General features: G+C 46.8%; 1 protein-coding gene across 1 annotated transcript; it reads left to right on the forward strand.

The window, feature by feature from the left end:
* The first annotated feature begins 740 nt into the window (after positions 1-740).
* Positions 741-19,078, forward strand: VXN (vexin). Its single transcript, XM_063326985.1, has 6 exons — positions 741-887; positions 3,959-4,014; positions 9,843-10,005; positions 13,363-13,424; positions 15,114-15,199; positions 15,858-19,078. The coding sequence occupies exons 1-6, from the start codon at positions 821-823 to the stop codon at positions 16,042-16,044; spliced, it is 621 nt and encodes a 206-aa protein (XP_063183055.1). The 5' UTR covers positions 741-820; the 3' UTR covers positions 16,045-19,078.
* Positions 19,079-27,527: the final 8,449 nt, after the last annotated feature.

The raw sequence follows: 27,527 nt of genomic DNA on the forward strand, positions 1-27,527 counted from the left end.
CAGCAGTAAGTCACCAGCAGTTGAGGGGGCTGATTTTCGTAGACGTGGAAAGGAACAAATTCTGATGGGAGCATTAAGGAATGAAAAGCTTTTGCAAGAAGACCCTTTATTGAAGTGCATAAATATGGAATTAGGCCCCAGAACCATCAAGTCATGTAGGAACCCATCTATGACTGAGCCACCTGCCCTCCCTCTGCAGCCACTGAAGTGTAGGGGCAGATAGACCTGTGTACGTCTGCCTGCCGTGCCCCTCTTTAGTCATCTGCATTTGAAATTTTACACGGAAGTACCCAGGATTCAGGTGGTAGTTTATGAACTTAGAAGATAAAGCACAAAATGCTTTTCTTAATACACCTAGAATCAGCGCCTCATCATAAGGGAGGAGCAGATTTTTATGATAAATGTGTTAAAGTACGCAAAATATTAACCTAACTTATTTTAAAAATCCTTGCAGTACTTCTGTAAATGTGTATTCGCCTGTACATTGGCTACACAGAACAGACTTTAATTATTAGCCATTTATTGCGGAGGATTCTCCAAACTGGTAAAAGGAGAGGTAAAATAAAATGCTCCTATCTAAGTAGAGGCTTAAAGTAACAGCCAAATTAAGTCTTTGCATTAATAGTATTCATAGAAAGGCAGATGGGAGCAGAAAATGTTGCAATGAAGAATATGGAATGAGATGAGATCACAGCATCGGTCTGTCCTTTGTAGATCTGGACAATGATCACAGAGCCAGATTGGATTAGTGAAACCTATTTACCAGAAGTTCAGAGCGGTTGCATGAAGCTGAAAGGCAGTCAGGAGGGAGAGGTGGAAAATGCATCAGATTTACAGCTGCAGCGACGAAAATTTAGAAGTTTTCACCACCGTGATTTCATCCAAATGTGAGTACATCAAAACCTGTAACAACGGCTCACGGTGTTGTCTTTTAGATGGACGGGGTGTTTAGCATGAGGGGAATGTTTGCAGGGAGCAGCTCATCCGCTCTGCCGTGCCGTGCCGTGCCGGGCTCTGCTGGCAGCCCAGCGCTCCCTGCTTGTCTCGGCAGCTAATCCGTGTGCAGGTGCTTCGACATTGTGTCTGTGTAAAATCTTTGCGCCGGCAAAATTGGGAGATCTGGAATCGGTGTTGATATACCTATGAGGTAATTGCTAAAAGTGACAGCTTGCAACTGCGTGGCTATTCTGTGTGTTAGAAAAGAAAATGAAGTTCTGCGAGCAGTTAGCAGCTCAGATGAACTGGGTGAACTGCATGAATGTTGAATTTAAGGCTGCTGGCTCAATAAGTGGAACATTTCCAAAGCCATGCCCTGGAAATGAATGCATGATTAACATTAATTGCTTGTAATGAAGAGTAAGAACCGGACAAAGCCCAGTCTCCGTTTGATTGAACAAATTAGTTTAAACTCAATAGCTGAGTATTTCAGCAACAAGGAAAAGAAAGCAGGTAAAAGCAGAGAAAACAAATTGTGGGGCCAGATCAGATCTTCGCTTGCAAGCTGCGAGCGTGAGCTCTCAGCTGCTTGATTTCAGAATATAAGTGGAAATGACAAAGTGAACCATCACCGTAATTGGTTTTGTTGCCCAAAAGCTGGGCTGTGCATACAAACAGCCCTTTGCAGGCAAATCCAGAAACATCATCTGCAAGGATTCGTTCTTCCCTTCCTGCTCCCGCTCCCTGCAGAAAATCCCGTTTGCAGGGGGAGCCCCGCAGCCCCACTGTTCGCGTTGCTGCCATTGTATTCCTGCGCAAGTGGGTCACTTCTGGCTACCTCCGTGCTTCACTCCTCTTTCAATGGCTATTCAAGTAACTGCATGTTTGCTGGTGCTGTGACTTCCCTTTCATGCCTTGCCGTCCTTCAGCCCCAGTAAGCCATTTGCCACTCGCGCTGGCAGACAACAGGCAGCGAGTTGGACTGTGGATCGTATGCTCTCTGGAAATAGGCAAATTTATTACCTGGGCACATTTATATGTTGTTCCTTGTGCACCAGCCTGGGTACCAATAACAGCACAACAGTACTTGCTTCTGGTAGAAATCTATATAAACTGTGCTCCTCGCACTGTCCAGTGAAATACATACAATATCAGAGAGGCACGAAGATGATTCCTTGCATCACTAAACTTCTCCGCACTTGAGTGTTTTGCTCGTGAGCAACTAGTTTAGTTGTCAAATGATGGAATTCCAGAAGTAAGGGTAATTGCAACAGCTCCAAAGGCAAATTACAACATACTCCTAGGGGGAAAAAAAAAACCAAACACCATCATTATGTTTGTGTGATTTTCATCCCACGCTCACCATGGTTTAAAATATAAAACGTGTCCTTCAGGAGAAGGCAGTAGGGATCCCTGAGGATATCATGCCATGCAAAACAGACCGTAATCAAACTGACAGCTTAGCACACTCTCAAGCTCCATACGGGCAGATAACTTACTTGTGACGAGTTCAGTGGGGAAGTACCCTGTGCTGCAACGGGTCGCTGGCAGGGACCCTGGGCAAGACTGGTCCCCTCCCCTGTTACCGTCCTGTGGGCAGAGCATTGGCCAAAACTTTATTTCTAGCCAGCGGCATCCTAATACTCAGCACTTACATCCTCGCTGCACTATCGAGGGGTGGCTTTTAGATAAATACAAGCCATCTAGGAAGAGTAACTGGTCCCACTGCCAGCTCTGCTTGTACCAGGGCCCTGGAACGGCTGGCCGCTTGTTGTTCCTGCCATCAGAGGAGAGGAGTTTGGCTGCAGAAATGAGCAGCCTTGAGTGAACTCCAGCTGCTCCCTCAGCTTCAAAACTCTCTGCAAACACTAATACATAGCAACGGCAAGCCCTGCAACTCCTGGAGTTGAATGTATGCCAAAAATGTAAAGGAAAGCTCACCTGGAGAGTAAGGGTCACCCGACATCCCATAACAAATCATCCTGGCTCTTCAAAGCCTTTGGACTGTACATGGAGCCTGAGTAGGAAACCCCATTCACATACCTTGCTGTTAAGGTCAGCCTTCAGAATTTGAGTTAATTCTCAAAATTTGGCATTTTTTTGCAGGCCTGTTTCTATCATTGGCTGGTAAATTCTATAGTCATGACTCCTGTACCCTGAACACAGAGGAGGGTAGTAATTTTAAAGGGCAAAGGGTAAGACATGATGAAAGAGAGAGGTGGAAGCATCACTAAGTCATTTTTTCAAGTCAAACTAAAATAAAAATTGTTTAAACAATCTTCACTTTGTCCAAAAAAAAGCCCCACCAATCACTTCAGTCCAGTCAAAAGTTTGGCTTATGATCTTGGCATCTTTTGTGTCCAGTGGCTAGCAATTCTGGTTTGCCTGTGATTTTGGTGTCTTCATGGGTTTAGGAAATAAAATTGTGAGACAGACTAAGCAAAATGCCCTGAGTCAAAGAACTGAATGGGCCATTTTGAGGACTGAAAAAGAAAAGACTAGGCTTAGTGCAAATGTTGTTCTTTGGACTTCATGCAGTAAAACTGAAGTGATGTCATGACACAGTTTGATCTTATTGAAAAAGTCCCTATCTCGGTAAAATGTTAGGCGTCTCCAAAGTTAATGTATACACTAGTCATGTTTGAAGGTGACTGGATGGAAAGAGAAGCTCATTTCCTTCTGAAACATCGTCAGGTGGGAGGCCAGATCAAAACTCAGGAAGGGGAAGGACGGTTCCTCCTGGAAACCTATGGGAGAGGTGCCGAAACCTGGGGAAGGCTGTTGCCGTGTGCCCACAGATGTCTGTATTGTACAGCTAGAGCATGGTCTCTGACATGACATTAAAAAGGACTTTCTTTTGGGTTGCGTCAGCTGGAATCCTCCTTAAACCCTTTCTTCTTTTCCCCTGCCACTCCCCACCGTGACCCAGTGTATTCTCACGGAGGACTTTTAGAGGCATGTGTAACCTCATCTTGTCTGCCTCCGCTGCACCCTGACCGAATTCCTGTTCTTCTTTTTGCAGCATGTAGTCCTGCCCGAAGACGAGCCAAAAGTACGCAGCACATCCTAACGAAGAGTGTAAGAAAAATCTCCCTTTCTTTTCCTTTTTTTTTTTTTTTTTTTTTTAAATTCTAGTTGGCTACACTTATCCTTAAAAAATGCTATGGATAAATGGGAAGTGCATCTTTCAGGGCAAAGCGCGTCGGTGTCTGATGCAGGGAGCGATGCGGGAAACAGAAAGGCGAGTTTCTGTAAAGCTACAGTTTATTTACAGGAGCGCTTTCAAACTTCAAAAAATACAGTCCGTCTGTGCAGAGCCAGTCAAAATGAACATAACAGCTTATCAACACAGGTCATCTGAGGGAATCACAGGCTTAGCTCTTATCCATAAAGCCCTAATAACAGTGACAGAGGGACAGGCAGGAAGGAAAAGCAAACAAATCATATCAATACATACATGCATTAGTCAAGGAAACAGTATTCCATTACCCAAGGAATTTGGGATAAAACCACCGAGCAATGGACTGTGGCCCCGACTCAAAGAGATGACTCTGAGAGAGGACGCTTGTCCCTTGATCCTGGCAGCACTTGCCTGTCCTCGACTCACCCGCGAGGCACCAGCACAGAGCGCACTGCCAGAGCTTTCCCCGCTCCCTGCAGGTGAGGTGCCCCCCCAATTCAAAGACCTGAACATTTTTCATGCTCTGAGAAAATGTTTTCCAAGTTTGGACACTTTGACACATGGGCATGATGTTTCTTGTCTTCAGAGACAGTTTTCCCTCCTTAAATCCACTCATAACCCCTTCCGCGATCCTTTTATCGCCTTTCTGATTTGCAGGAATGGTGCCCTCTTTCTCTTGCACGTATCAAAGCACTTTTTACAAGCTTTGAGACTCTTCTCGCTACAGATCTGTCTCTTACCTAGTGCTTTGTTGGAATATTTTGCTCCATGGCCTTTCCTTTTCCGGTGCCCTATCCCACTTCCCAGCCCCATCCTCATTTGTAAATAGCCTCCTCTTCGTATTCCTGATTCCCTAATCTCCCCACCGCACCGTAGGTCCCTCCTGCTTACCACGCTTACCCGTGCACTGGGAAAATCCTCGCCACATTCACTCCCATCCCCAAGCTTGATTATTAAAGCGGATCACAGGACCCTGATACTTCACAGGATGCCTGAAGGGGTCCCCGGGTATGGTCAATAACACTCCCGTGGTAACTGAGTAAATACTGTATCTGTCTATTTTCTCAAATAGTGAAAAATCTTATTTTTGTCCCGTAACTCAGGCTGAGGTTTCAAAATGACTTTTCACTCCAAATGAGGATGGAAGTCAGAGTGTCAGAGTGTTACTCAAAATAAGCCATTTTGAGATACTCCTTTTTTTATTTGTTATGCCTTTGGTATATTTTGTTTTCTATGTAATATAAAAATAGCAAAGAAGTCCAAACCAGAAGTGAACTATTCTGACTTAATAAAACAGAATGCTCAGAGAATTTCTCAATTCTCTGGACAAAACAGATAATTTTCCAAGAAAATGCCCCGATTTCTAACCAGAATTTTCTCATAGAACTACTCATCATCTGGAACATTTTCAGCTAGCTCTCATCAAAATCCAGGGCAACGGTATGTCTGTTATCAGGTTCTCAATCTCAGCAGATAGATAAATGTTGTTTCTGCTAAATGGGAGCCTCTAATATTTAATTTGGATTGGATCAGCTGCTGTAGCAGCACTGTAGTCATAAAGGTCTAAGAAAATAAGATAAGAAAGTCCCTGTTTTGTTGCTGTATTTTTAAAGGATTTTTTTTTTCCTTTGGGGCTTTCCTGACCCCAATTAAACATGTCCTTCCATTGGCCCTTAGTCATGGCGCAGGCAGCGTCATATTAGCAGTGGGAGCCTGAGGAATGGTCTGCAGCTCCAGCTGAGGAACCAAGCAAGGCTCTCAAACCAAAGCCATTGGCACAGGCAGCACTTAGACCTGTGCCTTCCCCTTCTTCAGCGTGATGCAGCTGCTTACAGCTCATGCGCAAGCATTCAAATAAATAGCGCGTCCTACTGGAATATGCGTGCCTGTGAGGAAGTTGTGATTGCCAATTTCGAGACCCACAGAAAAGTAGCAGAATGATTCTGTCTTTTCCACTTTTAACTCTGCACCTGCAGTCAGTGCTGTAGAAACGCCTCAGCCAACACGAAATCTTCTGTTCTGGTGATTGCAGCGGATGCACAACTTTAATCCTCGGCAAGGGCAAAAATAGCAAGCAACGTGGACATCTGCCAGACCTTTTTTTCGCGGCAGAAATACTCAAGCAGTGTAGCATTAAGTGATTTAACATTCAAATGACTCACCTTGGGGGGTAACTTCCATCGCATTCAAGAACGCACCCCAAAAGCACAATCATGACTGTGGAAGGGTGAGAGAAAGGGGGAAACACCTTTTTTTTAATTGAGTGTTTCACCAATATGCTTATTTGCAGTTCCTATTGCCCTACTGAGAGCTATTTTCAATGATAGTAGATCCTTCCCTTCCCTTGCTCTCCTAGCCCCAAAATCCTTTAGGTAGAATTGTCTGGACACCAATATCTGGCTACTTTGCAGAAAAATGGCAAATCCCTCTGTGCATGCTAGTGCTGCCACATAAAATATTGGATCAGCATTAGACCATCAAAAAGAGCTTAACTCTACAAATCTGGCAGTTCCTCCACTAACAAAGCACTTGTTGTTCAGCCTCTAAGCTTCAAAGTTTTATCCAAAGCCAGATGTTTAATTGTCACCTTTTCTGGTTGTTTGTTGGTGTGGGGATGGGATTTTGGGTGCAGAAGCAGGGTTGTTGGGACAGCCTCTGCACTGCTCTGCAACCCTCCTGCATCCTCCGTGTCCCCTGCTTAACACAGCGAATTCTAACAGCGGATACGCCAGGCAGTACAGTTCAAAAAAAGAGACTTTGCTGAACTCTGAGTTCAGAGCCAGCGCCCTTCAAGCAGACTGAGCTGGTCAAGGGACTTACAGGTTCTAAAAACAGTAGGCTTTTTAGAGAGCAGATTACTAATTCTGCATAGTTTGGCTGCCTTTGCCATTCACACAGATTTAAATTTCCTGGTACATCTAGAAAAGAAAAGTGACTTCCAGCTGATCCTTCTGCCTTACCCTAGGTACCCTAGAGAAATGTCAGCTCCAGTTTAGATCAAAACTGCACTACAGCAGGTTTAGTTTCCTGACCTAGATAAGTCTTTACATATTACAGTAATGGGTGAGGTAGCCAAAGTCACGGTGAAATCTTGAATTAGGAGATAAGAAACTCCAAAAGTGTACTACAGCCAAACGCTGCAAACATAGATGTTAACCAAAAGCGTGCTATAGACCTTGCACTGCTGCCTCCAGCTGTAATGGAAAATGGCATTGCAACTTAATTATACAGATTCTGCTGCTTGAAGGCGTTTTGGCATTACTGATACGACTTGTAACAAGGAATCTCAAGAACATTGACAATGTGCCTAAATAATTCCTGCTACTAATGGAGTTCAAAATCCTGCTTCCTTTCCCCAAACTAAATTTCATCCTTTGCAGTACATAGGCAGATTGTTAAAATTTCAAGTCAGTGGTGGTTTACACTGCTCAAATAAGCCACTTTCAGGATTAGAGACGACCGCAGCCAGCATCCTACTTACCAAAAATGCACTTTCCATGACCGTGCAAAAGAAACGACATCAGGTGTCTCAGTAGCAGAGGGCTGATGACATTTTCTGTCACACACCAAAGAAGACTGGGTGTGACCAAGGGCACTGAGTGTATTTCCAGAGCTGGTGGGAAACGCTGAGCTTTGTGGCATTCCTTGAAGGCTGGGACAGCTCGGTTCACACAAGGCAGGCTCTGAGGGACCCCTGTCAGGCACAGCCTCATCACGCCCGTAATGAATACAGGTGTCTGTGCCAATGGCACTGTGGTGATGGGGGATGATGCATCTGGTAAGCAGCTTGCAAGGTTCGGGTGGTCAGGGCGTGCGTGGACACAGGAGCCTGCAGCCTGCGAGGAGCAGAGGGATGGGGAGGTCCTGGAACTGGTCCAGGGGCAGCTGGGGGAGAGCCAACTGCTCGAGCAGCAGCAGGAGGCCTCTCACCACCAGCATCACCCTCATTTCTGAATTATCGGAGTGATGCTGAGGCTCAGCTCTGTCCGGCAGCGCCAGATTCGTGGTCAGTAGAACTGGGCACCAGCTGTGTCCTCCTTTAGCACGTGCTTGTCTTCAAGGACACCAGTAGTCCCTTTGATTTTAACTTAACACTGGGCATGTCCTTAAGTAGCTTACGGAGCAGGGACTGTGTTAGGCTGTGTGCCAAAATCCACAGAACTAAGAGAAAACCCCTCCTAGGTCTTGGATTAGGCTCACCAGCCCTTTCCAGCAGTATTTTTGCCTGCTTTTGGGCAGTTTCTGCTCCTTGTCCTGCTGGTCAGTGGGATCTAGGTCATGTAGCCTTCTCCAGACTCCTGAGAGTACATGGAGTCCAAAGAATAAAGAGTGGTCAGGTTGGGGTTTTTCTTTTTTCCTGTTGTGGAAAACACTGGTGTGCATGTGTTTTTATAATGTGTAAAAATTTGTGTGCACAGAATATTGCAAATTAATGGCAAATTGAATTAAAACTCACTTAAAGAAAATGGACAATTTTGCTTGAGGGGACATGCTTGAATGCAGTTTTGTTTTTATCTTGAGCATATGCAGAGCAAAAAATGGAATCAAGGCTTTTTCTATGCCAATAGTGGGCTGCTCCGTTGCTGGTCTCAGTCTCCAGACAGAATAACTGTACTTATTTATAAAACACATAGATGGCAACTATCAGTCATCAGTTAGCTGCAAGTAACTGCTTTGCTTCTGGTCTTGCAACATAAGATCAACATAAGTAAGTCTAGTAGGAAACAGTCTGAATAGTTGCCATGTGTCATGTTTCCTTGCTGGTTTGGATCTTCGCCCCGTTTAACTGGTTCTCTGTACGACAGTAGCAAGTCTTCAAGGAGGAACAAAATAAAACAAAACAAAACAAAACAAAACAAAATAAAATAAAATAAAATAAAATAAAATAAAATAAAATAAAATAAAATAAAATAAAATAAAATAAAATAAAACCAAAGTATGAAACACTCTTTCCCTGCTGTCAGGATTTTAATCTTCCTGAGAAAATTGCTTCCAGACCATCCTGGATAACAGCCCTGGTTTTTCAAGCTCACGTTAGCTCCGGCCTCCCCAGTTGCCTGTGGCAGCACAGTGAGTGCCATGGCTTTGTTGTGGTCGATGTAGAAAAGAAACTTGATTTTGTTCACGCTCGTTTTCAATCACTCTGTTCGAGATACAGGAGGCTTAATTTTCAAAGATCCAGATCTCAGTGAGTTTTGTTTGTGTGAGCTAATGTTTGTGAAAATTAAGCTCCAGGAGCACAATTATTCGCCGCCTCGTATCCCCTGTAGTCATTTGCCAGGTATAAAATGCAAGTCCGAAAGACAAAAGAGGCCATGAAGAAATAGCATTTGTAATTCACATTGCATAAGTTTAGCTGATTGCCCAAGATATGACAAAATAAGAAATTAAATTTGAGCTGTCTCGAAGGCATATCCTATTCAGTAGATCTTGAAAAGGACCACATTTCAGTCTCCTGAGGAGAATACAGAAAGGTGCAACTAGGTAGCTGGGTCCCAGAGAGACCCCACGTGATTCTCCCATATTCTTACACGTCCCATGCACAGAGGCAGGAGCCAAACAAAACAAACCCCACAAATCCCACAATCCCCACCCAACAAAATCCACTTTGGGTGACAGTAAAGCAGCGGGAAGAGCAAGCACCGTGCTGCTCCCCTGTGACCTTGGCAGACCACCTAATCTCCAAAACCGGGCGTAACAGGATGGGTTTGCCTCTTCCCTGCAGGTGGTGGCCATATCCGATCATCGGCCCCACAGGCCAGAGAAGCTGCAGCCCCACCAGGGTGACCTCCTCCAGGTGCTGTACGGTGAAGACAAGGAGCGGGGCTCGGGCCACCTGCAGAGCGGGCAGCGGGGACCCAGCCCCACCAAGGGCACTGCCCAGCACGGTAAGTCCACAGAAGTGGCTTGATTCCTCTGTGGCTTCAGAACACTCTTAGATATTGCAGTCTTTCTGTTTGCAGTGAAGCAGGCGCTTTGTTGTGTACCTGAAGGGTACTTCCATGTTTAAAGTATCCAGTGGAATTAATAAGATAATGACCGTGGCATTACAGAGCTCTCGCTTTCTTCAGTCATAAACTCGCTTTCTTCAGAGTCATAAACGCTCTCTTTCCAAAGGCTGACAATATTTCAGAGATGATGGATTGCATATTACCGAGTTTGCCTGAGTCATCTTATTATATAAGATCCCTGCTTAGAACCTGCCAGAACATAATTATCTGGGATGAAATTTTCGATCCTGGATGACAGCCAGAGACCTGATTTTGTTTTTTCAACCAAAACTTGTTCAGCATATTTGTGAGAACTCATGAAGGAAAAATAGAGTTTGCCAATGCAAAACCGAGGAACTGAGTAGACATAAATAAACTGGTCGTTCAGCTCCTTCAGCACTGGTGTGTTGTGTTTGGAAGGTCGAAGCTGGAGCCAGGCCATGCAGTTTGGCAAGGAGTGGCCTTTTAATCAAAAACTCATCTTTTGCTCCCTTGAAAAACCACCCAGAGGCAATCAAGTCATAAGCCTTTGAAAAAATCCCATAAGCACATGTTTGATAGAGACATTGGACATTTAGCTGTCAAAAGATGCTAAATCTGTAGATACTACCATGAAGGTGCATGTTCTTCACACCACCGGTTTCCAACTGCGCTGCTCATAAGCCATCCTATTTGAACACAGATCAGACAAGAGCTGGGCCTGGGAAGCTGTGAAGGAACAAACTGAGCTTGGGACCGTAGGGAAAGATCTTAAACCAGGACCGGAGCCAAGAAATGGCTGAACAAAGGGCTGGGGCTTTGCGGCTGGAGGGGGGACAGGAGGAGGAGTGGCTGGGACCGGCCATTGGGTAGTGGGTGGCAGAGAGCCAGCGGGGAGAAAGGGAGAACTGTTGGTCTCTGCTGTGAGGGGAAACAAGAGGTAAAAGATGACAGATAGGTGTGAACAGGATAAAAGACATAGGAGTCTGAAAAGAATGGGGGATGAAATAACTTTGGTCCAGTTCTGGTATTTCATAACTTTTGAGTGCCTGACTTTATAGATTTAGCATTTTAAGGGAGGGAAAGGAGAAGCCTTTGCAAATATTTGTATGAAAATAAAAATAGCTCTTTGCTACGATGTGCTGCCGTGTCCAATTTCAGTACGCAGAGAATAGGGTGCCATAAGAGAGTCTAGAAAGGTTTCTCCAGCTGTTTCTCTATGCTGGCGAGCCAGCATAATGTGATATGAAGTGAGATATGTGTATGGATGAGTATCATCTATTTTCATTAATCTGTGTAGAAATGTGACCGCCACATAAATTTCACCCTTCTAAAACATTCTTCGATTTTCTTACTGGAAATAGTTGCGTCTGTAGAGTTTTCCATGCTTACTCCATAGACAAGCACCATTGAATATAAAAGAGACCAGATTTGGTAAAGCACAGCTTGAAATCTGGGCCATAGAGTGAACAGTTCAACTTCCGGAGGACGTGAAAAATGTGTAAACAAGAGCATAGATGAGATTATCAGTACACATCCAAAACCCTACACAAATATCAAAGCATAAGGACAGTGCATTCCAGCATGCAGGAAGGCAAGTAAATGTAGTGGAATGCCAGAACAAGAAACCCCTGACTGCGCTCAAAGCTGTGTTTTGCTTCAGAGGATGGATAGATCAAAAAAAAATTGCACTTATTCTCCTGGAAAGAAGTACTCAGTTTTGTACCAAGTTTTTGTACAAGCATTTATCTTGGAAACACAGGGCAAGTCAGAATAACAGATGTGGGACAACCCTTGTCCCAGGCTTAGACATCCATAGCACCTTCTGGAGGTGGAATTCCCACCGCACCCAGCCACCACTGTCCTGAAGAACGCTTATGAACATGAAGCCATGGAGGCTTACTTTTGCTTACGTATTTTGCAAAAACTTTGCCAGAACATTTTCTATGTCTAATAAGAAGAGGGGCAGGCTGAAGGGAAGAGCCAGACAATACATGATAAAAAAAAGAAAAAAAAGAAGAAAGAAAAATTGTGGACATTAGCTGAAGCATTGCTGCCTGGAGCCACTTGCTGAATACTGTTAGTACCTAATATGCAAGATGAGAGGAGGTAATTGAATTAAACTTTGATGTGAGGTATACAGTTAGGTAGCTAATGGAATTACTGGCAGGGGAGGGAGGGGGGAGGCGGGGAGCGGGAAGAGGGAGTCTGGTTAAGATATTTATCATGGTCAAATATTGCCCCCAGAAGGAGAAGACAGTTCTGATTGGTGACGCATGCTGGAGACAGCACTGTCAGCAGCGCCTTGGCTATTTCTGATGTTTGCTGTCATTATTTTTATTCCATTGGTGACACCATTTGTGAATCATAGTCTATCCTCTGTCTTGGTGAATCTTGGTGTTTCTGTAGATACCCACTCTTCGCTTACCTGAATATCCTTTTAAAAAACAGCAGGCAACTGAAAATGGCCAGGAACAGAGAGAAAGAAAAAGGCCAGGGGTGGGGTGGGGTGGGGGTGGGGGTGGGGGTGGTGGGGGAGATATCTCCACATTCCCACAGCCAAATGGGAGAATTTGGCTCCATGAAAAAAATCTCGCATCCCTCACCGTTTCTTTCCTCGGCACAACTAGCAGGAATGTCAGTGAGCATTTATCCATGGATAAGTTATCATCTGAGCACTCACTTGTAACTGAAAGATAACCTCCAGGTTTGAGGCCAGCAGAGAGAGGTGCCACTCAGCCATGGGCAGAGAGAAAGGTTGAAATACCTTCCTGTGGTGGGGTGGATGTAACACACATCACTGCCCAGATTGGAATAACTCCCCAGGGCAATCCAGAAAGGAGACTGATCTCCTAGGCAGGACAAACCTGGCAGTGGGGCTCCAAGATGCACAAAAACTGCGTTACCCAACCTCTGCTGAGGAGCAGCAGATGGGGCCACTCTTTGTATGTACATACACACGGGCGTTCACAGGAGGAGAAGGGCTCCCACCTGGCTTGGCCTGCTAAGGCCAGCTCATCATCTCATTTGAGAACTCTAGGAGCAAGCAGTTGACTGACTTTGCAGAATGACTTAAGCAATTCCAAAAATCACCTATTTTGACACCACAGTAGATGATCATAACCTGCACTTTTGGCTGCAATCAAATCTAGTGGGACTATAACCTGAATCGGGGCTCTGTTCATATCTGGGTTTAACTGCATGGAAAGAGGCTCTTAATACAAGCTATGCCAATGGGATAATTGCCGATAATGCCATGTTTGTTATGCTTTGCAGCGGGGATTACTAATCGAGAGTCATCCAAATCCTGCAATCACCTGTTGGATGGAAAATCTTTGGTAAGTAAATACAGCGAGACCAACTGCCACTGCCTGACGCATCTTAAAACCTAGTACCTGTCAGCGTGTCCCGCATGAACAGCGCGTCGGTCTGTCACAGTATGTGCAGATTCCACAGTCTTCATTAAGGCTTTGAGACATGACTTATGCCAGAGGATTCTTAGCTGGAAGTAGAAACTGACGTAGGATGGCTGCCCCTCAGGGAACCAGGAAGGGTTGTAGGGTGGAAACAGGCATGCTCCCATTCCAGATGCTCAGCCACCTGCAAGAGCTGGGAGGAATTAACCTCTTGTTTCTCAGGGAATTTCACAAATTGGGAAAAAAATAATTTCTAAAGTGGAACAAGCATCAAATAATTCGTATTCTCCAGAAAGCCAACCTGACATGGTAATCGGATCAATCAAAAATGTGAATAAAGAGTTGATGGGAAAATCATCATGCAAACCCCAAAAATTTGTTCTGCAATGGACAGACAAAATGTTTTGGTTAAAAATGACTAAGGTTTACTAAAGCGTTTTCCCTCCCTTCTTTTTCTTACCAAAGGCCAAATTTTCCAAGTCCCTACATTTTATAAAAACTAGATTTTCAAACAGGAAGTAGTCCTTTGAAAAGTTTCTGACCAATATCAGACCGTGCTATAGAAACTTCATGGCTTCAAATGCTCTTTTGGATGGCTGCAATATACTTGCTAGCTGGTAGATGGGCTACACTCGAGAAAAATGACTGTACAATATTGAAGGCTGGTCACAATTAATGGTATTCAGTGTAATGAAACTAATTGCACCTACCAAGAGTTAACCTGGTTAAATTTCAAAGTACGCTTGCAAAAGTGATTTCAAACATCTTTAAGTCTTGGGATACTTGCAGAGCACACCCAAATGTATCCAGTCTCAGATTAATCCCAGGAGAAATAGCCCTAGACAACTTAATACCAGCTATAGCTGGTATTCTTCATATAATATGAAGAAATTTTTCAGTATTACCAGTAAAATCAGTAAGTGTGTTTATTGCCTGAAATGACAAGAGCACGTCACAATTTTTGACGTATTTTTCTGTTTCTGGGCAACACACAGTTTAGCTTACCATCTTGGAGGATACACCGGTCTCAGTGGCCTGTTTATGGGAAAAGGTGACTCAGTTCTGGCGGGCAATTTATGATCAAATGAGACAAGGAGGAAGTTGATGGTTAGGCACTTGTGGGGCCATGGCGGAAGTGGGGCATGAACCAGGGTCCCCCACACCACAGGAGAGCACCCAGCAAAAAAGAGAAACGTTTCTGAACGTCGCTCGAGAAACAGGGGTGGCTGGTAGAGCTGCTGCCCTGCCAGCGGCAGAGGTGGCCTGTGAAGAGCTGCAAGAGGCAGGCTGCTCACTCTGCACAAAGTCTCGCCTCCTCGGGAAGCTGGGCAAAAAAACCAGGGAATAAAAAGTTCTGCAAGCCTCCCTCCTTCGACGGCAGGTGCAATTCTTGCTCGTACGAGCCCTGTGCTGAGCTCAGTGAGACCGTTCATGCGAGCAATCGGTATTTGCGTGGGTAAGAGCTGGGCAGCCAAGTCCCTAGCCAGCCTGCTTTCTCTTGTAAAGAGATTTACGGTATTTATGCATTTTCCTAAAATGGCCTCTTTCCTCAGATGAGGGGTCCCTACTCATCAGTGGCATTTCCTAATGACGTGCTTTTTCCTCCCGCAGTTCCCACCATCGCCGGTTGCTCGTATCACAGCGAAAGGGGTGGCTGTCACAGACTCGCCCGCCGGCGACAGCACTTTGACGGAGGAGTAAGTCCCTTCCCACCCCTCAGCCAAGGCGGGCAGGGCTGCGCGCGGGGCGCGGGTCACCCTCTCACCAGAAACACAAAGAAGTGCTCAGCTGCAGATCTCCTCTGAATCGCAGCTGTAAAACCTCAGTGATTTACAGGAAAGCCATGCCGCTTGCTTCCCAAAGGCAGGGAGAGATCAGCTAAAGGACAGGCTGATTGTATCACCAGCCGTGGCCATTTGTACAGCTGTCCCAGTGCCAGTTACAGCTCTGTTTTATCACTAGAAAGAAAAGCATCTAAATTCAAAATTTAAGTATTTTCCCCTCAGGAAGCCTATAATATTTGCCCTATGGCAGTTTCGAAAAGGTAATGAAATATTTTTTCAACAAAGATTTATTGTCTTTAAGTGTAATTAAGGAACAGCTTGACCACAGTACAAATGCACTCATCAGTAGGCAGAGAACCCCCCAGACACGGATCTGGGGGGTATTTGTGGTGCCGCCATTGCCACCTGGGGGACAGTAACAAGCTCATTGGCACAGTGTCCTCGCACTTTGTATGCAGAGACATAAATCCCTCTCAGACGGCAGCCCTTGGTTTTCAGTGGCCGGTCGTCACAAGCAGGGAAGAGAGGCCGCAGAGATGAACGCGTTATGTATCTGTGCTTTCTTTGCTAGCCACCGGCAGCGCTGGAGGAAGACAACGGAGTACGACCTGACCCTGCCACCTGGAGCAGAAGCTTCCCTACCGCTGACGGGAGGCAACCTGTGCGGGACGCCCAGCCTCCTGAGGAAGATGTGGATGAAGCACAAGAAGAAGTCGGAGTACCTGGGAGCAACAAACAGTGCCTTTGAGGCGGACTGATAAGGCTCAGCATCGCTTGGAAAGACAGAAGGTCCTTTACCCAGGACAAGGTGCTCTAGGATCACTGCGGGAACAGACACAGCACAGCTCATCCAGGAAAACAATATCCTTTTTATTACTTGATGTTATTGCCTCAGAATGGTGGGAGAAAGGCTAGCTAAGGTAAAAATGGTGACCGTGATACAACTGACTGGCCTGCCTTTGTTGCGATAGACTAAAATCCCAAGTATCCCACTAGATTTACGTCTTGATTCAATGAAGCTGAAACTACTGCTGGCCCATTCAACATTTCACATCTCCTGTCTGAATCAGCTTGGACTCACAACAAGGAAAGCCTTCCAAGAGGTTTGGGTATTCCTGCCAGGCAACAGACCGATTACAGAGTGCCGTTAAATCCCAGGGGTCTGCTCGTTGTGTACCACTGCTTGTCCTCTTCCCCCGCTCATATCAGGAGATAAAAACCACATCTTATGATATGCTTGGTTGAACAACATACGCTAAACATTTTTTTCTTCGGTTTTGATATTTCAAGACAGGAGTAAATGATGCAAAAATTTTAAAAGAACGGGGGAGTCAGAACTGAGCAAGTTTGCAAACACACGTTTACCCAGCTTTGCTATGTGACGAGTGATTGGTGTTTCAAAGTGTCCTGCCAGATCAAACTATGAGCAACTGGATAACCTTAAGAGATACTTTCTTCCATAGAACCTGCTTATATGTTAACTCATAGTCAGCAACTTACTCTCTACCTTTGCGGTACGGGATAGTTCACTAGGTGCACAAAAATACCAGGAGGAAAGAAAATATGTAAATGGTGCAACGAGGTGACTAAACACGAGCTATTTGCCTATAGGAGACCTGTGCTTATGAATAGATGGATTTAATGGAATTTGCTCATAAATTTTTCTCAAAGTTTTTTTCAATTTAGAACTTGCTGGTCATGGCCCTTGGATTTTCCTCTCTAAAAAAGAAAAAAAGCTTTACAAAAAAGGTTTCACCAGTGTTACAGACAATATTATGTTAGTCATGAATGGTACTTGCCTCATATGAGTGCTCCCCTGGTTATTATAAAATACTTTGGTTTGCCTAAATACAGAACTTGGAATATAAAATTGGAGGAAGTGTATCTCCTGTTGCTCACAGTAATGACGATCTTGTCAAATTTAACTGCCATTGCTCCAAAGCATAAATGAAAAATAAAGGTCTTACTCCACGACAGAAGCAGAGGAAAGAAGCTCTCATCTGCAGCTCGCTCGCCTGCAGCCAGTGTAGTAAAACACAGTGAGATGCCGTCATAGTGCCATGGTGCTGAGGCGAGGAGGCTCCAGAGCCATAAAACCACCAAAGGTCTGAACCATGTGTTGGCAGCGTTAACAGCAGTTACAGCTCCTTCCCCTCCTGCCACAACCACCTGGGCAACTTCTGCACCACGTACGTACCACAACGTACCTGCTGACTTCATCCACTGCTTGTGTTTAGATCATCTTCTACCTGGACTTAGAAGAAAGCATATTTGGAATTTCTTTTATGGCAGAGGACTGAGGGAGCCTTGCATTACAGCCTGCAGAGCCACAGGCTCAGGCAATTGTCCCTGGTCAGGGTTCACCAGCTCAGAGGTACCAGGACACCCTCTGGGTGGGAGGGAAAGGCTGCTAAGGCAGCCAGGTCCTCTGGCTTTGGGGTGAGCGGGGTGGAGCAGCACACAGGAAACGTTCACAGCTTGACAACCTGAGCAACCAATGTCCATGGGATGGGAAAGCAACTGGAGCAGCCTGATAACTTTACAGAGCCCTGGTGACTCCAAGGAGGGCAACAGGGGACACATCTGTGGGGCTTGACGTGCTGGAGAAGGCAGTAGGATGGGGAAGGAAGTTCTCATTTAAAAAGGTACTATGGCTTTTCATACAGCCAGAGACAACTCAGTCCAGAGTCTGCCAAGGAGGAGAGAGGCACTAACCCTTCATAAAATATCTCTGTCAGCCCTTGTGTTCTGCTGTCCATCACTGCTTCAGTCACAGGCTTCTCCTTCAGAGGTGCTCCACATCTGAGAGAGGACAGCCTTGCAGCTAAAAATCACACAGACTCTTCCCTCCTCCTTACCAAAGGCAAAAGTCCTTCTCTGGCCCAGCAGCCTGACAGAGGGATGATCTTCTCTCCTACTTTTCTTTCTTCCTCCTGGGAAAGAAGGAGAACACATCTCCTCGTTAACCACACACTAAAAGGCCCCAGCTGCTGGCAGGGCAAGGAGAAGAGGCGATGGTGGCCCAGTATTGACCATGTGTCACCAGCCACAGCGTGCGAGAGCAGTGCTGATGCCCACTGAAGGCTGCACCCCTGAACAGCACCAGAGCAGTTTTCTCACAGGGGTCCACCCCACCTTTAAATGAGACCCTGACGCATTGTCCCTCTGTAGTAATCCAGACACCGCGACCTTGGCAGCATCAGGTCCTCCATGACTGAACCAAGATGGAGCCATGGCCAAGATTTCCCTGAAACGCCTTTTGTAAATATCACTGACCACACTGCATCCCCTCCCCAGCCCATAGAAATCCCGCCAGAAGGTAAACCTGGCAAATTCAGGGGGACCACTCTCCTCCACAGCGATGCATACAGTCAAGGAGTAGGGAGAATAATAATCACCAGTTCCCTTTTTTGGTCTCATTCCCTAAGCAAAGCAAAAATAAGAAGATGGACAGACACTGGGAAAAGTCCATTTGCTGCATTTGGGGTAATTAAGACAGCGAGCACTTGTGGTACCTGACCTTGTAGCTAACGTGACCTGTAGAGCACCCAACACACAGTTCCAGGGCAGCAAGTTTTGTCTGTGAGAAAGCTGTATTGTAGTATTTCATTTGTTAATTAATAGCTTTAAGCAGTATAAGGATGGAGGTGAAGAGGAGATGATTCATGTTTCTACCTAATAATTGCTGTATCTTGAAATGTGTATTTATGGTTTTCTTATTTATTTAATTTATAATTTGGATCTACAAGAGAAGGAGAGATTTACAGGAAGCACATTTAATTTCTCTGTATTCCAGCAACTGCCATGGAGATTTCTTGTATTGTAGTAGATACCTATTTTATTGATTCAAATAAAATATGTCCTATTAATAAAAAAAAATAATAATAAAAGGAAAAAGTAGCATGTGGTAATATACAGGTCTCAGTGACTTAAAAGCTTTTGGGAAGCATTTAGTGGAAAGTAAAGGCAGGGTTTATGATTCTGAAGAACACCAACACCTGATGGCAAAGAGTTTTGCTCCCCACAGGGAGAGTCTGGAAGTGTATGTTTGTGAGTGGCTCAATATTTTACGGGTGGTAGAATCATGGTTTGTCATCAGATAATACTCAGAGAAAAGCCCTGGCACTGCCAGCATTAGATACACATTTACACACCTGACCTCAAGAGCAAGGACACGACGTCTGGTCTCACTGCATCCCTGGGAGTTAGGCAGTGTCACCTCCCTCCCATCATGTAAGAGCACCAAGACAGAGACTCCTCAAGGGTAGCTAAGGCTCCAGTAGAGAATAAAACCAAGCACTCCCCATCTTCAGTCCTACCAGTTGACAATGAAGTCATAGAGTCCTAGAACGGTTTGTGTTGGAAGGGACCTTAAAGATCACCTAGTTCCAAACCCCTGCCGTGGGCAGGGACACCTCCCACTAGACCAGGCTGCTCAAAGCCCCATCCAGCCTGGCCTTGAACACTTCCAGGGATGGGGCATCCACAGCTTCTCTGGGCAACCTGTTCCAGTGTCTCACCACCCTCAAAATGAAAAATTTCTTCCTGATATCTAATCTAAATCTACTCTTTTCCGGTTTGAAGCCATTACCCCTCATCCTACCACCACATGGCCTTGTAAAAAGTCCCTCTCCAGCTGCCTTGTAGGCCCCTGGAGGTGGGGTTTAGGGAAGTTAACCATCTTTTTTCCTCACCTTACCTCAAATACAACGTGGTCTTCGGAGACCGTATGCTGAACCACGGCCCAGCACGAGGTTGGTCGCTTAGGGACACAGGAGCCCAGGCCAGGGAAGCTGACTCAGGACTGCAAGAGGAAAGACACAACAAGGAAAGAAAACGTATGGTGTTGATGTCCTTCACCAACCCGGCCTTTGGAAAGACCATTCATCAGAGGATGGCTTGTCCCCCTGCCTGCCACACTGGCCATACTCTGTGCAGCTCTGGTGAAAAGGTGCCACATTTCTGGTCCTTCCATTACAGACAGTGTCTACATTTCAAATGAGCAAGCAGGGAGTGTCCTCTCAATGAGTGTCCACACCGCAGGACTTGGCACAGATTTTTTCCGGGACGTGGGGTAACAACCTGGCCTCTGCTGGGAACTCCTCTGCAAATGCCCAGCCCTTAGTCATGTGTTAAAAATATCGGCATGAGTATGGAGCAGGATGTGGATGTGCAATACATTTTCCAGGTGAAAATGTACACAAAGCAACATTGGGTCGACTCCAGCGCACCATCAGAAAAATGTGACATAGTGATTAAAAAAATAAGTGAACTGTACCATTTTTCCATCAAAGACAGAAAAGTTGTTAACTGTGCAGCTGAACGGCACTGCCTGACCCGTGCATGTTGTCATACTTTATAACATCTATGAGAGGATGCATTTTTCAGGCATGTTTCATGTCATTTTACAATTTTGGGTTCCCCGGAACTAGAGACTACTTGGGGCACCGACCCGACTGAAATAGACAGTGTGATGACAGTCCATCACACTTACAGTAATTTATATCTCATTTCCAAAAAAAGGTTTCTAATTTCTTCTAACCATTTCAAAAACATCTTTGTGATAGAGCTATTCATTAAAATATCCATCATTACTTTGCATACCACTTTATTTAAATAAACCGTAGTGAATGTAAAGCCAGGGTACTATATAAAATAATTCTTACTGAGGCATGAAAAAAAAAAAATCTCAGATATGCTTTAGCCGCCTTTCTTCCCCTTTTGCACTCACTTTGCAGATCCTGTAGCAAACAGGTTTGCCAGAAGAGTTGATCACAGACCCATCGCTGCTTGGGGGAGTACCGCACGCTTTTTGCAGAAAACATTTTTGACTCAAACACTGGCATCTGCAGAATAATTTCACACCTGAGAGTTACCCAGCCACAAAAGTTGCAACCTCAGGGCTTGCACACACAAATAAAAATGAAGCAAGTCAGGTTTCTCAGCTGAAACCCTGTATGTGAGTTCTACAAACAATGCAGACGTCAAATAGCCATAAATATTTTGAGAGATTTTTAAAATCTCAGTGTTTACTACAAAGATGATTCACAAGTGAGCAGCCCTACTTGGTACTGGAAAAGGGTTTTTTAAGTGGCAGAACTATTATTTAAATGAATGGGCACACAGATCACTAAAATAAAAAGTGAAACGCTTAGAAAGAAAAAAAGAGAGTTGACTATTTGATAAAGTTAGATGAAGGCCCATAAAAAACAGGCAGCTGAGCTCAGAGGAGGACATGAAATGGAAGCACATGTGAATGCTGCCCATCTTCTCAGTCGTTCAGGTTGGATTCACTACCAAAACAAGGCATCGTTTTTAACAGCCAAGGGCCCCGCAGCAGACCCGACGGCAGGAGATCGGGGCAGACGCTGGCTGGCAGCCCCCGGTCCCAGGTGTCTCACCCCGTCACACCTCCCACCCTGCACACTCACCTGCCCCAACAGTTTACTCTGCTTTATTTTAGACCAGCATTTTCCTACAGTGCCGTCACAGTTTGCATAGCAGTGAAATCGTAAGAGGCAACACACCATCTATTTGCTTGATGCTCCCTTTTTTTTCGGGGGGGTGGGAGGGGGGTGGGAGCACTGGACCATAAAGCAGAAGAGACATGCAAAGGGCCCCATGAGGCACACACGGTCCTTCTCCCCTACCACTGACAGGGCACTTTTGGGTGACTGGAGCCCTCGGCGCAGCCGTGCCGGGAGCTGACACTGCGGAACCGGCCGCTCTGCCCAGGCGTTGTCCTCGCCTGCGCTCTGCCAGCAAAGGCCAAGGCGGGGGTCAGGAAGCAACAGCATCCTCGGCAAAGCAGTGGCCCGAGTAACGAGGACCGCTAAACCCACGGCAAAAGCTTCAGAAGTCACAGCCAACGTTAGCCCGGGAGTGCAGTGACAAGACTGGTGAGACTGTATGTAACAGCTAGACTGCACAGAAAATCCTGCAAGTGATTTTTTTCTGATAAAGACATATTAACCTTCCCTGAGAAAACCTCAACCCTATCACCTCTTTATAACTCTACCCCAGAGCCCTCATAGTACTGGGTATCTGACATTTGTCCTTCTAAGTTAGGATGCGAGCAGATTTTTCAATCAGATTGGAAGCCAGTGGGATAAAGATTTATCTATAATGAACCCTTATAAATGGGGTTCATCAACACTAGGACTCCCGCAATGTCCCTTTTTTTAATCACAACAGTAACATCCAAAATCTGAGCTCAGAAAATCATTTTTTTAACCGTTTACGTTATAAATAGAAATGTCAAATTGTTTAGCTGACTGCCATATGCTCGAGGTGGGTTAACCCATTAGTGAAAGAGCTGCAAATATTCTGGGGGAAAAAAGAAAAAGAATAGGAAATAGGCCTCTGATCATTTCCCTCCACGGTCAGACCCTTTGATGCAGAAGCCACCAGCGACCGGCACGCCAGTCTCCTGTGCTTCAGTCCCCCAGCCACGGGCAGCAAAGGTCCGTGGAAAGCCGCCGTGGGGTAGGCAAGGATGGGAACGCATGACGCTATCGTCCAGCCTGGGGTTTTGCAAGGGAGCCTTTATTTTGTGGCCCTTGCACCCACCTCAGCTGGCGCCCGACCGACACACACTAAGGCGGTTGTTCCTTTTGCGTCCAGGCGCGAGGCCCTCGCCAGACGTGGGGTCTCCGAGTGGGAAGCAGAGATGCTCAACAGCTGTTTGGTGCCTCAGGTTCCCTTTATTCCCTGACCTTCGCCACCTAAAGAAATGAGACAAACCCCACCAGCGTGACAGAGGTGTCGCCCCACATGTGCAAAACAGCTACGGTCTGGTTGCCACCACTCCAGCACCTGTTTGTCCCCAGTCTCAATCCTTCCCACAGGCAAGGAGTGGGAACAAGCCATGTGGCTGGGGACCCCAAGGACCGGGAGGGCTCGGCACCGGCTGCCTTCCTCCCCGGCCATCAACGTTCCCAGACATCAGCATTCCCAGCCAAGCCGCAGCCAGCCCCGTGTCCCTCTCCGTGCCGGGGAGGGCCTGCATGAGCAGCCCCTGCGGGGCCATCTGTGCGAGCGTGCAGAACAGGTCCTGGCCCCGTTTGCATGGTAGCCACGGCAGCTGGACACATCAAGGGCCTCTCTGCAGACCATCTTCGGCTCCCAGGGTTAAAAATACCTTCTTAGTGCATGTGGTCACTGCCGGGCTGGAGACACACGTGTCATGAGAGCTCAACCAGGGTGAGCAGCAGAAATGGACACCCTCTGAATCCAAAAAGCACGGGGGTCAGCAGCCTCAGCTCCTGCGGAGGGTCAATAAAACCCTTCCTCACTCAGCCCAGCCACTGAAGCAGGTGCCAGCAGCTCTGTGAAGATGGCACGGCAAGGAGGGAGACTGCACGTCCAGGCTGATGACGACCTTTCTGCAAAAGAAAGGCTTATTTACACAACTCTTGCTTTCCGGGTTCATGCTGGCCAGGGCCTTGCCACTGCACAACAGACCCCAGCAGGCGTCCGAGGTATCGTGTGGATTACCTGTGCGACCATCGCACCCCAGCACCACGCTGACACGGAGCACAGCTCTGCGACCAGCTCAGCCTCACGCGGGTTTGCTCAGCTCCACGGCACAACTGCACGTTTCCGCAGGGAGAAGGGTCGTCTCCACCTATAGCTGCTGACACACACAGGAGCCTTCAGGTCACCCCGCTGGGCTGAACAGGTCCGTACCCAGCTTTTGGGGGTGCATCACCACCCAGAAACCCTGCGAGGATGCAGGAGGGTGCTGGAAGCTCTGCCCAGAGGGTGGGAATCCCTCCACCCATAACAGAGGAGGGAGGCAGGGAAACCCCCGGGCGTGCGGAGGTAAATGCTGCTTTACCGAGACTTGGGCTCCATCTTCGCAACTCTCCCTACGTCCCCTGGCTGGCACCATCGCCTTCTGCCTCGCAGGGGACTGCATTCTTATGAAGAGAGTGTTGGTATTAGCAGGCTTGCAAATTACCGTTCTGCAATACATTCAAAGGCTCGGCAAGAGCAGAACTTCAACAAAATAGAAGTAGACCCCGGCTAATCCAAGTGCCTAAAAATAGGGTAGAAAAAATCACTCTGCTGCGATAAACCTCCTTGCCTTTATCAAGTCACTGCATGGTATGAATTGCACCACCAAACTGCAACCTTCAACGATGGTTACTAACAGAAGATGGGGAAAAGTAACAGTAAGATGTAAAATTCGGACAGAACGGGTATAAAAGTTTACAGGCAGCTCCCGATGGCCCATTGACTGCTCAATTTTCAGTAGCTAACCTGAGATGCAAAGCAGGCACGTGATGCAGTCATGAAAATGCTGAAGGAGGCTCTGGCCAGTCCAGGCCTCTGTGAACGTGCCCTGCCATGCCACCAGGGAGGTCTCCTCCACAGGCTCCAGGGGAAGGGGCTCACCCTCCTGCCGCAGGAGAAGCTTTCCCTGCACAAAGGAGGTGAGCGGTACAAACCTCAGCACTGTCTGCATTTAGCTGCTCACAGTTTTGGAAATGGTCCTTCTGGTACTGTCCATGAAGACCAATGTTTTTGGAAGAACTTCAAGCTCGAATGCTTCCTTCCCCCATGGTCTCTCAAATGCAAAAGAGCCAAACTCTCTGCCCTCCAATCTCGTTTCTGACACACCAGGATAAACTATTTAACAGATGTTTGGTGTGGAGCTGGAGATAAATGAGGCTATGGAGTCAGTTTTATGCAAGAGTCAGCTCAGCCCGTTACAGCAGTCACTTCTGTCCCTAGAAATCATTGGGTCAACAGCAAAACCCCCTTGGTAGTTCTCCCACACACCCCACGACAGGTGACTCCCAACTCATCTCCTTCACATCCAGTTGTGCTTCCAGCTGGAGGGTTGTTAGTTTAAGCAGAATATTTAAGGAAAAAAGTAGCACGGGCACAAAAACTCTGAAAACCCTCTGCAGCACAGGACAAGACAACAGCCTTGTAGATGGACGCAGGCAGCACTTAAGAGAAACACTTCGCATGATCAAGGAAAAACCTTCTTGCCTCACTCGCCACATAGAAAGGTACATGTTGTACCAATCCACCCAGCGACGTGCACGTTTCCCGCTGTGGCTGACACCTGCTCCCCAGAGAGGGCGCAGGCCAGCGGCAGGGTCTCCCTGGGGTGCTAACACAGGGGGTGCCCGGCTTCACCCCCTTCCAGCCACCAAACCACCATCACCCGCTGAAAAAGAAATCGCTTCGTTTCCCTTTATTTACCGTGAGAAAACGTCATGAAGTCCATCTTATCAGGGCAAACGCACACGGCTATTAGCAGGTTTTATGGCATCTTGATCGCCAGCGCAGACATGGGGACATGGTGGATGCCATACACTGGGAAACAGAGGGACTTCCCTCCTACATTGGAAATGTCGTTACGTGACGTTACACTGTTGTTTCATAGATATCCTGACAGGTTAGGTGGACACATGTCACCTTATGCCACACAAGGCTGAGTTAGAAGGTGCCCCTCACCGCCACGGTCACAGATTGATGATCAGCGTGACACTTTGGGACACCAGTGTCACTCACGTACCGCGTGCTGTAGGGGAGGGAAAGCACGCCAAAACCCCCACACCGTGTCTGAGCCCACCAGAACAGCCGGCTCTGAGGCTCTGCTACGTTTTATTTAGGTGAGACAAACCTCGGCTGGTTCTCAGCGCATGGTCCAGGTCTGCAAACTCCCCCCGGGAAACACCATTTCACACGGTGAGGTGTGACGAGGAGAACATTCCCCTTCCCCCCCTCAAGTGCTTTAACATCTTCCAGTGCCATAAGTAGTATCCATTTGTGGATTTAAACCACTTTAAAAAGTAAAAACTCAATCCTTTCGAGTTTCCTCCTGCACAGGCTCCAGGCCATGTCTGGCAGCGCGCTGGCATGCCCCCGAGCACCGCTGGGACGGGCCAGGCAGCACCAGCGTCCCTCAGCCCCCTGCTTCATTTCAACCCCTCGCCAGCCTTTCTGAGCTGAAACCCTCCTTTCTCACTTGCGTTAAACCCAAGCAGAGTTTTTAGCATCACCGCCTGATTACTGCTGGGTACGAAGGGGAAGGCACAGGGTGGGCATTTCTGCAGCAAGGCAACCCGAACAGGGAACAAGTCCGGCAAATCACCCATCGAAGGAAAGTTGATGCTATAGAGTAAAGCATTTGAGGTGGATGAAGGTCATTTTTCCCAAGATTTATGTTCCACCTGCTTTGCAGCTGTCATATTGCTTAAGCAAATCAATAGCTGATGGCTTTATTCATGTCCAGTAAAGAGCCAGAAAGACTTTTTGTTCTGGGGTTATTCACGGAAGAAAAACTGAGGTCCGTAATCCTTATGCTGCAAAGTGATCACTTCTATCCTGCCATCACACACGTCACAAATCAAAAAATTGCAACAAGCACTGCCTGAAAATATTCTGTTCATAGTCATTAGGCAAAAAAAGCCCACTTTTCCCAAATGATCTCTTAGAGTTCCCAAATTTAAAAAAAAAAAAAGTCTAAGGGAAAAAAATGTTTGAATGGTACAACGGCAAGTGCTTGGTCCAGCCACCACCTGAACTTTAGGGGTCTGTAGATTCAGCTTCAAGCCTCATGACATCCCTCCTGGACAGGCAGATCCACAGTCCTGCTGGTATCAGCACTCGGTAGACGCAGAGATGCTGGCACTTGAGGGTGCCACTGGTCCGGCTCGCTTAGGCCTAGAGATTTTTAACTAAATTCATATTATCTTTTTTCTCCCATCCTATCATAGTCAGACCTTGCACACTCAACAGTGAATTTTTCCAACATCTTTAATTATTTCCATTTTTGACTATTCAAGCAGGGCTGGCGCCGAGCACCTTCGCAGAACATGCCTTTGCTCTGAATGCAGGCAGTCCCCAGCAATGGAGTATGAAGGAGGTGGAAGGACGAGGCAGACCAGGACTGCTGCCGACAGCCGGACCCACTGCTGGCTTTTCCACCCGCAGAGCTGAGCTGCCGCGGGGCAGGGATTTGGGCTGGAAGGGGGGTGCTCGAGCTGCCCTTATCACAGAGCCCGGCACCAAATCAGTGGGAAGCTGAACAGGATCAGAGGCTGCAGGTGCTTCTACCCCGCAATTGCTCTTGCAACCGCTAATTCCCTTCAGGGCAACATTTCTCTTCTTACCTTGCTGTTACCTGCCCAATTAAAGCTGGAAAGGAGAGAAACACGCGTGCTTACTCCCGCCTTCCCCAAGGGCGAGGGACGCGCGGCGAGCCCGTGCAGGGCCAGGC

The sequence above is a fragment of the Chroicocephalus ridibundus genome, chromosome 2 (assembly GCF_963924245.1).
Source record: "Chroicocephalus ridibundus chromosome 2, bChrRid1.1, whole genome shotgun sequence".
Lineage (NCBI taxonomy): Eukaryota > Metazoa > Chordata > Aves > Charadriiformes > Laridae > Chroicocephalus > Chroicocephalus ridibundus.

Bases quoted from the DNA above. Each gene is read 5' to 3' on its own strand.
- VXN (XM_063326985.1), top strand. From the start codon at position 821: ATGCATCAGATTTACAGCTGCAGCGACGAAAATTTAGAAGTTTTCACC. The intron at 888-3,958 runs GTGAGTACATCA...TTCTTTTTGCAG, and splicing joins CACCGTGATTTCATCCAAAT to CATGTAGTCCTGCCCGAAGA. The intron at 4,015-9,842 runs GTAAGAAAAATC...TCTTCCCTGCAG, and splicing joins AGCACATCCTAACGAAGAGT to GTGGTGGCCATATCCGATCA.